Below are 14,907 nucleotides of genomic sequence, written 5' to 3'. Positions count from 1 at the left end.
CGGTGCAGAAGGGAGCCCCCGCACGCGCCTGTGCCGAGATCCGGCTGCATCCGAGCGCTCGTGAGTCTCCGATCCCAGATGCAGGGGGAGACGGGCACCGAGACACCCGAGCTCGGGAGCCCTTGGCGCGGCGGCCGCGCGGAGCCTAGCTCCACGTGGGGCCGGAGAGCGCGCCAGCCTGGGGTCCGGGGCGCTCGCCTCCCTGCGGCGGCTGCAGCCGGCTTTGGTGGCGCCCAGCGGCCGAACCGGCAGCTCGCAGGGCTCCGCCGGCCTCCCGGTTCGCCTGGGGCCGGTTAGTATCAGAGGGTCAGCGGGAGAGAGAGAAACAGCCGCGGCGGCGGCGGCGGAGAGGCGAGCCGAGCGCGCGCGCGAGAGGCGAGCGCCCCTGCCCGGCGCCCGGCGTCCTCTCCGCCTTCCCGGCGCGGCTCGCTCCCTGCTCCCTCCTCCCACCCCTTCCTCCCGGGCCCGGCCTCCTTCCTCCCTGGATCCCCGGGCTGGAGGACTGAGGCATTTCAGACTTGGGGCTGAGCGAGAACAGGCGAGAGCGAGCAGCTCTGGGGCTGCGGCGGCGGCGGCGATCTCTGGATCAGCCACCTAGAGGCGGCCCGGGACGCGCGCTCCCCGGCGGCGCCCGCCCCCCGCCCCCCGCCCCCCGCCCCCCGCCCCAGATCATGTTGACATATCCGCGGGACGGGCCGTAGTACCGATGCGGCAGCAGCAGCGACGTTGCCGTTTCCGACACCTTCTTTTTATAACTCGGCCCTCTCCCTCCCAGCACTCGACCTGTGAAAACCACGCCTATGCGGCCACACAATTGGTCCGAAAGCGTCAAAGAGCCAATCAAGAGGCCCCCGGCTCCCCGCGGCCCCGAGCACAGCCCGACCTTCTAGAGCCGCCGAGCAGACGCCCCGGGAATTCTAGAGGCGGCGGAGGGTGGCGAGCAGCTCTGGCCGGCCCGGCTCGCTCCCTCCCTCTCCTCTTCTCCCTCTCCCGCTCCGTCCGTGCCTCTCTCTCTGTCTCTCTCTTTCGATCTCGCCCTCCTTTCTCTTCGCCACCCTCCCCCCCCTCCCTCTCCAGACTCCCTAACCCCGTGCGCGTCTGGACGCAGATTTAGGAAGCGAATTCGCTCACGGTTTTAGGACACGGAAGGCGGGCAGGCGCGGGCGCAGAGGAGCGCGGCCGGATTCGGATTGAAACCCGGACACCCTCCGGAGGAGGCTCGGAGCGGAGGAAGGCGGAGGAGGAGGAGGAGGAGGAGGCGGCGGACGGAAGCCCGTGTGCAGTTTCAAGTTTTGATAGCGCTGCTCGGAGAGGGCTTCTTCGATCAGAGATTTTTTTTTTTTAAGGAGAGAGACTTTTTCCGCTGTCTCGCCGCCGCCGGCGGTTCCAGCTGGGGGTCCGGCGCCTCCTGTGAGGAGGAGGAGGAGGAGGAGAGGGGAAGAGAGAGGAGGGCGGGGGGCGAAGAAGGAGAAGAAAAGACAAAAAAAAAAAAAAGTCTCCGAGGAGGAGGAGGACCGTTCGCGTTTGCAACAAAGACCTGGGGGCTGGGGCGCGCGGCTCCCGGGACCCGGGGCTAAGGGTCCGGTTGGAGCCGAGCAGCCAGCGGGGCTCGGGCGCCCCCGGAACCGGTTCGCAGGTCGGCTTTTTCAACGCGCCCAACGCCAGAACAGGCACCCCGCGACCATGTCTCCCGATCGCTCGCCTCGCCCCCTTTAAAAGCGGCGTTCTCCTCTCCCAAAGACACTGAGACACTGAACACCCTCCCTGCGAGGCGCTTTTGTTGTGATTTTGTTTCCTTTTTTTTTGCCTATTTTTTTTTTTTTGTAAACTATGTGCTGCTGTTAATCCAAACAAAAAACAGCAGCTGCGGACTTGTCCCCGCCGAAGCCCAGCGCCCCGCCCGGAGTGGAGGGACCTCTCCATGAGAGATCCGGTCATCCCTGGGACAAGCATGGCCTACCATCCGTTCCTACCTCACCGGGCGCCGGACTTCGCCATGAGCGCGGTGCTGGGGCACCAGCCGCCCTTCTTCCCCGCGCTGACGCTGCCTCCCAACGGCGCCGCCGCGCTCTCGCTGCCCGGTGCCCTGGCCAAGCCGATCATGGATCAGCTGGTGGGGGCGGCCGAGACGGGCATCCCTTTCTCGTCCCTGGGGCCCCAGGCGCATCTGAGGCCTCTGAAGACCATGGAGCCCGAGGAGGAGGTGGAGGACGACCCCAAGGTGCACCTCGAGGCCAAAGAACTTTGGGATCAGTTCCACAAGCGGGGCACGGAGATGGTCATTACCAAGTCGGGAAGGTAAGCGCGCAGAGGAACCCTCCACAAACTCTTGGAGGGTCTTTCCTCCCTTTCTCTCTCTCTCTGTCCTCCCGGATCAGCGCGTTTGTCAGTCCTGGTGGCTTTGCAGGAAAACTTGGGTGCCCCTGGAGCTGTGCACAGGCGCCCGGGCCTGGCCCGTGGCAGGCAATCTCAGCCTACCTGGGTGTCAGCGGGCGCTGGCGTTCCCTGCCTAACTCTGCAGCCTGGGCTCCGGGCTGGATAGAGTTTTAGGTAGAGCCCAGACTTCTCTGCATCAGTCTCCCTGTTCAAACCTTTCTGGAACCTCCCGCTGGCCTTGTTGATGTTGTGGGTTTTTGTCTGCCTCATTTTGAGCTCAGAGAGAAAAACTTAAAAGCCCCTTTCTTTTGTGTGCGAGCAAGAGGCCTGACACCAGCTTCTCCCGGCTCTTTCTGTCCGCCAGACCGGCCTCCGGGGCCTGAGGGGGCCTGAGCCAGTGGCTGCCGGGCACAGAGGAGTCCCTGGGTTGGTTTGTCCACGCCGCTTCACGTGTCCCTGATCCAAGGGAGAGTTCAGCGGGCGATTCGGGGATCCTTGAGATTATGTTTGCAGACTCCAGGAGCCACTGGGAAGATCTAGACACATGCTTCTGTTTTGTGTGCACATATTCCCAACCCTAATTTTACACAGAGGTCCTTGCCTGAAAATCGCTGATTTTTTTCTTTTTATGGCCTTGAAGTCGATCGAGGCATCCAGTTGAAAGAGTAGAGATAAAACACCCGTTCACGGTGCCTTCAGCCTTCTGACTGTCCAAGTTATAGGAGGCCAAAGTTGGGGACAAAACCCCTGAACCCCAGGAGACGTGTAGCCAGTTTCCCCAGAGAAGTGCTTCCTTCTAAGTCGTGAGGATAGAACCCCAGTCCTTCTGAACCCCAGCACTTCTGGGGAGTAGGCGGTGGTTGGTGGCCCAGGCTGGCCGTTCGGGACCGGCCTGTGCCGAGGGGGAACGGGGTGAGCTCCGTCCGGCAGGCGGGCTGGTTGTAAGGCCCGGGAGTTGCACCCTAAGCCACAAAATTCGGCTTCAGAAGGCGCCCAAGTCCAGTTTCATTTTTCGCCAGCAGCGGGATTGCTGCTCGGAAGAAACTGGAGGTTCATTTCCTTGATCAGGGGAGCCTTTTCTCCCGGACAAGCGGGGGAAAACCCCGGCTTCCACTGGCCGCACTTCTAAAACCCTACCCTGGGTGCGGTACAGCGTTAGACAGACAGGGAAGAGGCAGAGGCAAGAACCTATGCATGCACACGGACAGGGAAACATGTAAAGAAAAGAGGAGACCATGTAGAGAAGTGGAATGCTACCCCTCAACTTGTTTTGAAGTCTCGAGACATTTTAAAGATAAATGAAACTCTGTTGGATACTCCTGCTGCTGCAGCAAGCAGCCGCTCCGCTCTGAAACGTAACCTTGTCCCCGTGCAGTTTAGATTTGATTTCAATATTTCAGGGTACATAGAGAATCCAACCCGAGCGTCCTAGTGACTTCATTTCCCTTTCTCTCCCCACCCCTCTCCTATTGCAGGCGAATGTTTCCCCCCTTTAAAGTAAGGTGTTCTGGGCTGGATAAGAAAGCCAAGTACATTTTGTTGATGGACATTATCGCTGCCGATGACTGTCGATACAAATTCCACAATTCCCGGTGGATGGTGGCGGGTAAGGCTGACCCCGAGATGCCAAAGAGAATGTACATCCACCCGGACAGCCCGGCCACCGGGGAGCAGTGGATGTCCAAAGTGGTCACTTTCCACAAACTGAAACTCACCAACAACATTTCGGACAAGCACGGATTTGTAAGTTTCCTCGATCCTCTCCCTAAAAAAAAATAATAAAAAGTTCTCTTTCTCTGCTCTAGCCCAGGCAGGGTTACCCCCAATCCCCCCTGGCCTGGTAAAAATCGTGAGTTTCTGCTCAGGCTTCTCTTGGCCTCTCTGGGGCCAAAGGTAGGGAACGTGTTGGGTTCGTAGCAGAGTGTGTTTCTCTTCTGAGAAGCGAAGGCCCGGCCGCTCTGAAAGCAGGGCTCCTGTTCTGGGGCACTTGTAGGGCTTGGGCAATGCCTGCCCCGGCCGTGGAAGTTCAAAGCCAATCCTTAGAAACTCGGTATTTTTTTTTTTTTTAAAAAAGCAATGTGTGTGCATCAGGGTTTTCAGATCCTCCTCCTCCTTCTCTTTTGAAATCAGCCATCGTATTTCTTGGGAAGAGTGTGAAAGTTGCATATGGGGAAAGACTTTTTTTTTCCCCTTCTTCTTTTACTCGAAAAAGCATTGGGCTTGAGTGAGAATCAGGTTTTACTAGAAATGAGACGGACCTCCAGAATCAAAATTATGTGTGTGTGTGGTGTGTGTGTGTGTTGGGAGTATATTTATATATTTGGTGGGAGCGTACTTAAGACACGTCCAGAAGAGGCGGATGGCTTGTTAAAAAAGTCAAGCAAAGGACCTTCCGCCCCGGGCCCCTACCCTCCCCAACATTTCCACAAAAATAAACAGCGATAAGCGAGCAATAAGCTGGAAGATTAGGCCCGGGAAGGGGAGGAGGGCCCGGAAATTTTCTTCCGAGCGGCAGGAATTGCATTGGAGGCCCTTGATTTGATTAGAGCATAAATATTCCTCCGCCGAGTCCGGCCGCCCTGGGCTCTAAGTGGATTGGGCTCGTCAATTAGCGAACGCTTAAAGGACTGAATCATTTTTGCAAATTAAAATGCATGTTTGTTTTTTTTTTCTGTCTTTTAAGACTTTGGCCTTCCCAAGCGATCACGCAACGTGGCAGGGGAATTATAGTTTTGGTACTCAGGTAGGCTAGGGTTCAAGGTTCGGATTGAACCTGAGATGGCGAGGGTGGGGGGGACCCGGTGGAAAGCTGAGGAGCAATTCGGATTCTCCAGAAGGTTGCGCTGGTGGAGTGACAAGTGCCCCTGGAGGGGGGCTCAGGCGCGGTGCCCTCCGGTGGGGTAGCTGGTAGCCTGGCAGGGGTCCGAGGGTCCCATCTGTCCTGCTCAGCACCCCCCTTTTCGCTGTGTCTCTCTCCTCCGCCTGCCCCTGCAGACCATCCTCAACTCCATGCACAAATACCAGCCCCGATTTCATATCGTGAGAGCCAATGACATCCTGAAACTCCCGTACAGTACCTTCCGGACCTACTTGTTCCCCGAAACCGAATTCATCGCTGTGACAGCGTACCAGAACGACAAGGTAATCAAAGGCGCTTTTGGGGGGCCCTAAAGGTGAGCCCACTCCTGCCCTTTCAGCTGCTTTGGGGGCGGGCAAGCATTGGGATGGGGGTCCTGCATTTTCTTTTACCATCGGACTGTCCGTGGAGCTTTGGGGAGTGGGGAAAGGGAACCGAAACACCGCAGAGGCAGAAGGAAAAGAAAAGAAAAAAAGAACAGCAGCAGAACAACCACTTGACCAGCTAGGATTCAAGGCGGAGGGACCAGAAACCATGCCAAACTAACTCTGTGTCCGGGAGCAGCTCCCAGGGACCGGGGTCTGGTGCCACCCTCGCTGCCCCACCCCCACCCCCACCCTTGACCCCAGGGCTTTCTCCTGTTTGTCCCGAAGAGGTTTATCCTCTTCCCCTTCAGGGGGAAGGCTCCAGAAACCAGGTTCCCAAAGGAACCCGCTCAGGGTTTGAGGCAGAGGCCATGGGGGATCCTGGGAGGAGGACCCCATGGAAGCCGCGTCTCTTTTCTTAGCCAGAAACCCGCGAGGAGCCGGTCTGGTTTCTATTACCTTCCATGCTGCTGTGTTTTTTATGGCGTGTCGTGTCTGTGCGTGTGTGTGTGTGTGTGTGTGTGTGTGTGTGGAAAAACTTACTCTGATCACAGGGTCATACTAATTGAGTTGTCTGAAGCTGTTGAGAGGAGGTGACCAAAGCCACCACTTCGTTGGAAGTTTGGTTCCCCCCCCCCCCTCTCCCGGGCCCGAGGCCGGGATTAGGAGTGTCCCCAAATGGAACCGCCGGGGCAGCACCTGGTATGCACAGTGATGGTGGCCTGAAGGTCATGGGCACGGAGCACAGAGACGCTTTTAGCAGGCGGTGATTGGGGAAGGGAGAGGGGGCGTTGGGAACTCTTACTCTTCAGCTTCGGAATCCTGGTCCCAGGGAGAGGGCCGCTCCGGGGACAACACCCTGTGTTTTGAATTCGCTGTCACTCCAGGGGGTTCCTCTGGGGCCGGCTGTTCCCCTGTGGAGCTCAGTCTGGGGATTGAGGTATCTCCGCCTCCTGTCCCTGCAGATCTAAGCGCACCCACATTTATCCCAAGGACTGGGATCCAGCCCGGGGGGCCCTTTGCCTCCTCCAGGGACCTCTAGGCCCATTATGATCCCCCAAAGGGAAGGGATTTGGAAGCATTTCACCTCAGCCCACGGAGTGCACTCTCCCTCTCGCCCCAGAGCCCCGGAGCCTGACCTTGTTACTGTAACAATCAATTGTAGCCATTTTTTGATCAGACAAAGCGACCAGGGCCTTCCCTACCTAATGGCCGTGGCAGAAGCATGTAAATGAAAACAAATGCTTCCATGGGTCACCCCGTCCTTTTAGATCTGCAATTGTCCATATTATAACTCCTCCTCGGGCACCCACCCCGTCCAGGAACAAACCATGAAGCCCACTCTGGCATCAGGGTAGCCAAACCCCATAAATCATCGTATTAGATTCACAGAAAAAGGCTGGAGTGTATGGTGTGTGTGTGTGTGTGTGTGTGTGTGTGGTGTGTGGGGCTAAGCAATGTGCCACAGCGTATCTGATGATTAATTGCACGGTATTAAAAAAAAAATGCAAAATGAAAGCATACCTTTCGCATCTACAGGTTGTCTTCCCTTTTGACAATTCTGACAACTTTTCCATTTCTAAGCCCAAGCTGTCAGATTAAAGAAGGAGGCACTTCCCAGGCGGGGTCATTGCAGCTTGGGGTCCTGGTTTGGCCCCAATGGGAGAGTCCCCGGGATTTTAGGGGGGGGGGGAAGAGGGCGCCCTCCACACATCTGCCTGTAACCCCTCACCCTTGCTCTTTAACCTCGCACATCCCAGCGACCTCTCCTGTGGGCAGCCAGACTTCTAGCGAACTGCTAAGTGGAGGGGAAACACTTCAGAACATTCTAGAAAACCAGGCCAACGTGTCTTTCTTGCTTGTGTGTCCTCCTCTAGATAACCCAGTTAAAAATAGACAACAACCCTTTCGCAAAAGGATTCCGGGACACGGGGAATGGCAGGAGAGAGAAAAGGTGAGCTGGGGCAGTTACTTCTCTCTCGGGTCATTTGGAAGAATCACTTCGGTATTCTTCAGCGGTGGGGTGCAGGCCTCTTCAAAGGTGGGGTGCAGGCCCTCTTATCAGGGGAGAGAGGGGAAGGCGGTCATGAACTGCCCTCTGCCACGTGCTTGCTGAAGTCTGTCCACGATTGCTTGCACCACCTACACGTCACCTTCAAGGACCTTAGGCCACCCCGAGGTTCTCTATGGAGAAGACGGACAGGGGTAATCAGTTATACGCGGGTGCCATTAATTCCTAATCCATCGGAGTTACCCATGGACAGGTCCCAGGAAAGAACTCAGCCATCCACAAACATGCTTTGGAATTCTTGCAAATACCAGCAGACAGAACCGAGGCCCCCGGAGCAATCTGGGGGAGCCCCCTCCTTTGCGGGTACAGGGATCATTTTGCATCCAGCAGGCAGCCCGAGAGTCTGTGAAAGGAGCTCTCCCTGCCCCCACCCGCGCTCAAGGAATTTCTAAAATCCAGAAAATTAACCCAAGTTTTTAACCTACCGCCTGAGGGAGGGGCAGGCGCTAAGAAGTGATTTCTAGTGTCTAAACAGGTTTTTTCACCCCCCAATCCAATTCGTAGGAGCGGATCCCAGATAAGTGCAGCGTGAAATAGCCACTTCCTTAGGTCGGCTTTTTGTTTTTAAACCCAATCACAGCCCACGCCCGGGCCCTTTCCCCAAGGAAACCCTGATCTTGAGGGCATGCACCTTAAGCCTGCACGAACCAAGTCACACCCCACCCCCCTGGGCCACCGTCTCCAGCCAGGGAGAGGGTCCAGAACAGTGTGTGGGTCCCCGTGGCTGTCCCCGGGCAGGCAGGGGGCAGAGTGAGTGCCAGGGTGAGGTGTGCCCCTCTGGGGAGAGGGGGAGACGCGGGGATGGACGGTCTGTCCTCACGCCCGGCGTGGGCTTCCGCAGAAAACAGCTCACCCTCCAGTCCATGAGGGTGTACGAGGACCGCCACAAAAAGGACACCGGCACCTCGGACGAGTCCTCCAGCGAGCAGGCGGCCTTCAGCTGCTTCGCCCAGTCCTCCTCCCCGGCCGTCTCCACCGTGGGCACCTCCAACCTCAAAGGTAAGCCGGCCTGGGCACCTGGGTGGCTTCGGGACTCCAGACCGTGGGTGGAGGCCTGGGAGAGTTGGGGGCTGGGGCACCCAGCAGGGAGCTGGCCCCTCAAAACCTGCAGACCTTCCTAGAAGTCCCTGCACAGGAGCCAGCGCTGCGAAGGGGGCCAGGTGTGCCCTCCTTCCTGAGCTGGTATAAGGAGTGCAAGAACCCCTTCCCGCAAACCTCAGTTTGGCTGAGAGGAGGAGGGTGGTGTCTGTATATTCCCTGTTGGTGGGGGCAGCTTAGAAAACATGACTGGACCCCCCCCCAGCCCCCCCTCCCCCTAACACACACTGTTTCCAAACAACTACTGACTCTGCCATCTTTGAACTCCGAAGTCAAAGGTGTTGGGCTGGGGTGGGTGGGGGAGGGAGGCCAGGGTTCTCGGCCACCTGGAAAGGGAAAGGGACCCAGAACACACCCTGGAGGTAGAGCCCCAACCTGTGAGGGGCAGGACCTCTGGGGGTCTGCGTCCCGGAGGGAGGGGAGGGGTCGGCAGGGGACAAGATGGTTCAAATCCCCAGTCGGTTTCCTGTGTTTAAAGAGCAAAGAACTATTTATCTGGAAAGACACACACACGCTCTGGCAGTGGGAAGAGACCTGTTTTTCCGTTTCATCAAATGGGAGTCCTTTATGTCCCTCAATCCATTTAAGCTTTAAACATAAGATCCCTTTGCCTTTTTTTTTTTTTTTCTGGTAGGACACCCACCGAGGGTGTGGTGAAAGCAGAAGGAGCCTCTGGGATTGTCGCGGGGAGAGGGGGGGGGAAGATAGGGGCAGGGTGGGGGGCCGCCCGATACCCTTGGAGGCTCCTCTGGGTGTGTGTGTGAGTTCGTTGTTGCCCCCACCAACCCGATGTCAGGGTTCTCTCCACACAAACCCTCCCCAAAGAATTCACTAATTTGTGGGAGGCCCTGATCAGTCCCCAAACAAAGACCCGGATGGTGGCTAGGAGGTGTTCCCACCGTGAGTCCCTTTTTATTTAAAAAAAAGGAAATTTGCAATTGAAAGGCAAGTCCAGGTAGTCTGATCAGCCCTGGGAGCTCAATCCCTGCCTGTAAAAAAAAAAAAAAAAAAAAAAAATCGTCAAACCCATTACCATTTGAGAGAGGTGTCGATGGGGGGAGGGCCTGGTGGTCCATCTCCATTATCAATCAGCTTATTGAATCTTTCCACTCAAAGTCGCGGGAGTGTCACCACTCCCATTTTGCAGATGAGAAAACTGAGGCAGGAGGGAGGTTAAGGGGCTTGCCGGGTGTTAGTACCCAGCTCGTGAGCAGGCCATCCAGGTGTCCTAACGGGGAGCTGGCTTCCACGGGCCCCGCCTGGCGTGTCCAGACGTAAGGCAGGGGGTCCCACGTTCTCTCGCACCCCCCACCCCCCTCCTTTGGCAGATCTGTGTCCCAGCGAGGGCGAGAGCGACGCCGAGGCCGAGAGCAGAGAGGAGCACGGCCCGGAGGCCTGCGACGCGGCCAAGATCTCCACCACCACGTCGGAGGAGCCGGGCCGCGACAAGGGCAGCCCCGCGGGCAAGGCGCACCTCTTCGCGGCGGCCGAGCCCGGCGGCCGGGCCCGGGACGGCGGGCGGCTGGACAAGGCCTCGCCCGACTCCCGCCACAGCCCGGCCACCATCTCATCCAGCACCCGCGGCCTGGGCGCCGAGGAGCGCCGGAGCCCCGGCCGCGAGGGCCCCGCCACGGCCAAGGCCGAGGAGGCGCGGGCGCTGCCGGCCAAGGAGGCCGCCTTCGCGCCGCTCACAGTGCAGACGGACGCGGCCGCCGCCGCCGCGCACCTGGGCCAGGGCCCCCTGCCCGGCCTCGGCTTCGCCCCCGGCCTGGCCGGCCAGCAGTTCTTCAACGGGCACCCGCTCTTCCTGCACCCCGGCCAGTTCGCCATGGGGGGCGCCTTCTCCAGCATGGCCGCGGGCATGGGGCCCCTGCTGGCCACCGTGTCCGGGGCCTCCACCGGCGTGTCCGGCCTGGACTCCACGGCCATGGCCTCGGCCGCCGCGGCGCAGGGACTGTCGGGGGCGTCGGCGGCCACCCTGCCCTTCCACCTCCAGCAGCACGTCCTGGCCTCGCAGGTATGTATGCTCCCTCCGCCCGCCTCCTCCCCGCCCCTGCCCCGGCCCCCTGGTCTAGCAGCTTCAAAGGAGAGTAATTGCTGGGTGCAAGGTGTATCTCCTGGATGCATCGCCAGCTTACACTGCCCCCCTCCCCCCCCAAAAAAAATACTTAAATTTTTTTCCTAAGGGAAGGGATGTTTCTGGCAGAGTAGGTAGGCAGGTGGTAATAGGAACTGCACACAGCACTTAATTAGTGCCAGGGACTCTCCTGAGTACCTGATCTACTCTGACTGCTGACGTACGGTGATCACCTCCGCTCTATAGACGAGGCCCAGAGAGGCTGAGGAACTTATCCGAGGTCACACAGCGGGTGGCGGGTGGCTCTACCCCAGGCCTTCCGACTCCGGGGCCTTTCCCAGCGCCTGTGATTTTAGCTTCTTCGGCGCTGCAGTCAGAGGAGGAATCAGAGGAGGGAGAGGCCGAGGCCTGGGGAGCGGAAGGGACTCCCCGGGGATGGGAACGGAAGCCCTCCCCCCTCCCCCCTCCCCCCCTCAGCCTCTCCTCCCGTTGGAAGCTTTCCCCCCTGCTCCCGTCCGTCCCGAACGGGCCAGCCTGTTCCCCGAAGGGTTAACGGGGTGGGCACACGTGGGAAATGGCGGGGCTGAGGGGCAGCCTGGCAGCCTCCGTGTGGCGCCGACAGCTGTGCCCGGGGCACGGGGTGGCCCGGGGCAGGCAGGCCCGGCCGCTTGGAAACGCTCTGAACTGGTGGAAAGGTTCCGGGAGGCGCTCTGCACGCCCCGGCCTTGTGTTTTGTCTGAGCACATTTGTCTCCCTTCCCGGAGCCAGGAGGCAGGGCTGGCCTCCTCTCCGCGGGGAGGAGGGGAGGAAGGGACTGAGGGGGGAAAAAAGAAGGGGCTGGTTCCTGGCCTTTCTCAATTCCTGCCCTCTCCTCCGCGGGCCCCTCCTGCAGAGCAGGCCGCGGGGGACCTGAGGGCACAGATGGCACCTCAAGGGGGTGGGGGCACAGAAATGGCCCAGGCCAGGTCCCTGGATTTACACCCTGCTTCTGCCCCTCGCTAGCTCGCCAGTTCCTGTGCCCTGGGGCCTGCCTCGGTTTCTCTGCCTGTCACACCAGCCTATCAGGCTGGGCGACTTCTCCTCTCTGTTTTGTAGCAAACACGGTGTCCCCCTCCTCCTCCTCCCCCTCCCCCCCTCCTCCTCCCCCCCAGTTTTCTTGTGCTCGAGATCTTCCCTGTTAAGTTTGTTTGTTTTCTGGTGTGTGTTGTTTTGTTTTGAAACGTCCAGGGTTGGAGTGGAAGGGTCCGGGAGGGGACCGAGAATGAGAAATAATTATGCCGGATATGGCATGCCCTCTGGTTCATACTCGGCCACCATGGGGGGCAGGGAGGGGGGTAGACTGACCCCAGCCCCATTTGACAGGTGCAACAACTGACCCCGAGCATGTGTATCCGTCCTGTTGGCCGGGCACCCCCGAGGAGCATATTGAAGGCATTAGCTCATTGCATGCCCACAAAGTTCCCGATAGTATATGAATTATTTAATATTTCCCTGTTGTTGTTTCTTAATATGAGAAAGCGGAGGCACACGGAGGGAAGGACCTCCGCCTAGGTGACACAGCTAGGGTGTAGAGCTAGAGAAACAGGTCTAAGAGGCCTCCCCCCTTCTCCATCTCCCCTCCCACCCCCCCAAATCCTCTTAGAGAACCGGGGCTGGCCCACTCCACCGAGGGGTCCCCAGGCGCTGGGGGACGCAGCCCCCAGGCTGGCTGCAGCCCCTCCACGCTGACTCGCTGCCCGCGTTTCTCTTCCCTCCCCAGGGCCTGGCCATGTCGCCCTTCGGAAGCCTGTTCCCTTACCCCTACACGTACATGGCCGCCGCGGCCGCCGCCTCCTCCGCCGCGGCCTCCAGCTCCGTGCACCGCCACCCCTTCCTCAACCTCAACACCATGCGCCCGCGGCTGCGCTACAGCCCCTACTCCATCCCCGTGCCGGTCCCCGACGGCAGCGGCCTGCTGGCCACCGCGCTGCCGCCCATGGCCGCGGGGCCCCTGGACGCCAAGGCGGCCGCCGCCGCCGCCGCGCTGGCCGCCAGCCCCGCCTCGGTGGCCGTGGACTCGGGCTCGGAACTCAACAGCCGCTCCTCCACGCTCTCCTCCAGCTCCGTGTCCCTGTCGCCCAAACTCGGGCCCGAGAAGGAGGCGGCCACCAGCGAACTGCAGAGCATCCAGCGGCTGGTCAGCGGCCTGGAGGCCAAGCCCGACAGGTCCCGCAGCGCCTCCCCCTAGGCCCCTCCGCGGCGGCGCCGGCGCTTCATTCCAGGCCCGTCCCCGGCTGCAGTGCACTTTGTGGGGTGAACCCGACACCCCGGGGCTCGAGGGTGGTGGGGTGAGCTCCCCCGGGGCTTAGTGCAGTGGCCCTGCCTGGGACAGGGTGCCTGCCAGACTCTCCCCCCCCCCCCCCAGAGAATGTGCTAGAAACAAGCCCCGTATGTAATCCGGGAGGCCTGGCGCAGGTTCTGGGGGCTCAGAAACGTCTGTCTGTGGCACGGAGCCCTTGTGGGGGGGAGGGGTGGTGAGTTCAGGCTGGTCTGCCCAGAGCGCCTCCAGGAGGCTGGTCTGGGGGCCTGGGAAGGAAAAGGTGTCGCCATGCCCACTGGGTGGGGGGAATGGAGAGGGAGGGGGTGTTGAAACGTGTCTCTCCCAGTGCAGATTTATATATCTATATATATATATTTTTTTCCTTCACCATGTCCAGTGAAAACAGAAACAAATAAAATTTAAAAAATATATCTTATGTATCTACCGGAGGAGGGACAGATGAGTTACTACGTGAACAGGATTCTGTTTGTGGAAGATGAAAACTTTTTAGGGACGTGCCCATCCTCCGTTCTCGATCCATGACTAAGCAGCGTTGTTTCGGGGTGGGGGTGGGGCGCCCCTCTGCCCGCCTGGTTTAGTCTCTCTTTTAAGGTAATCTGTGTCCTTTTTGATATTGTGATGTTTTTAAGAGCCACTGTAGGTCTCTTCTTGCATGCTCCCACAGCGATGTACTTGTGGTTTTTCCTTTTGGAATGCTTGCTTTTTAGAGGGGAAAGAACACGGCCCCACGCCCCTTACCCCGACTCTCTCCTCTCGTTGGCGGCCGATTTAAAGGGGAAGAGGTGGGGAAGAAACACAGAGAAAAAAAAAAAAAGAGTTTATTTTATCTAAGCTCTCCGTAGCAGGATCCCTGCCTGTCACTCACTCTGGCGGTTCTTTCTCTTTTCCTGTGTATATGCAATAACAAGGTTAAAAAAAAAATAATAAAGAAGAAGCGAGACTATTAGCAAAAGTATTTATGTAATTATTTGATAACTCCTGTAAATAGATGGAATATGAATGCTCGGAAAATTAAACTTTAATTTATTGACACTGTACATAGCTCTGTAAATAGGATCCCCAGCTGTCCAGGTCTGTGTGGATTACTCCTGTAGTCGGTTTTTATTTCAAGGTCACACAGGATTGCTTTTGAAACTAGGAAAAAATCACTTTCTGCACCAACACCAACACACTTTTCAAAACAGTTGTCCGCAAAAAAAAAAAAAAAAAGCAAAAAAAAAAAAAATCTTAAAAAATGTCCAAGTGTGAGAAAAAGTGGTAATTGCGTTTTTCCCACAATTTGGGAGGTGGTGGTAAAACCACTTCCCAGTTCCACCTTCAATTCCTTAAAAATGTAACCCCCCACCTTGTGGTTCTGAGGTTGCTTGGGGGGAGAGGGGGACCCCAGGGTGGGGGCTGCAGAGGCTGTGGCTTGACTTCCTGATTTTCCTCCTGTACCTGTATGTGCTGGTCTCCTATCGTCCAAAGCAAGTGGCATGGACTACTGTCTTCGATATCGATGGTGTTTTTGCATTGGTGCCTCTCTAGAGAGAGGGATTCACAGTTCAAAAGTCAGGTGCTGAGATGGTTTAAAGAGAAAAAAAAATCTCATGAAGGTATATTTTGTGTTATAATCGATGAGTTCTTTGGTTTTCTGTAATCCCCCCTCCCCCCCTTGAAAAACGTCTTGAAATTTCAATAAATTTTTATTGAAATGACTTCTTTGGGCCTGGTTCCTTCCTCGCTTTCTCTTAGGGACCTCGG

General features: G+C 58.0%; 1 protein-coding gene across 2 annotated transcripts; it reads left to right on the top strand.

Annotated features, from left to right (window-relative positions):
* Positions 1 to 512: 512 nt before the first annotated feature.
* TBX3 (T-box transcription factor 3) lies at positions 513 to 14,862 on the top strand. 2 transcript variants are annotated; one of them, XM_084868297.1, is made up of 8 exons: positions 513 to 2,298; positions 3,852 to 4,119; positions 5,060 to 5,119; positions 5,371 to 5,517; positions 7,476 to 7,552; positions 8,511 to 8,668; positions 10,096 to 10,784; positions 12,604 to 14,862. In XM_084868297.1, the coding sequence occupies exons 1-8, from the start codon at positions 1,922 to 1,924 to the stop codon at positions 13,069 to 13,071; spliced, it is 2,244 nt and encodes a 747-aa protein (XP_084724423.1). In that variant the 5' UTR covers positions 513 to 1,921; the 3' UTR covers positions 13,072 to 14,862. The 2 variants fall into 2 exon arrangements, with proteins under 2 accessions (XP_084724423.1, XP_084724424.1); XM_084868298.1 differs by lacking the exon at positions 5,060 to 5,119.
* The last annotated feature ends 45 nt before the right edge of the window (positions 14,863 to 14,907 follow it).

The sequence above is a fragment of the Pipistrellus hanaki genome (genome assembly GCF_964339955.1).
Source record: "Pipistrellus hanaki genome assembly, chromosome: 19".
Taxonomy (NCBI): domain Eukaryota; kingdom Metazoa; phylum Chordata; class Mammalia; order Chiroptera; family Vespertilionidae; genus Pipistrellus; species Pipistrellus hanaki.
Note: the sequence above shows the minus strand (reverse complement) of the source record. Positions and strands in the feature narration are given on the sequence as shown.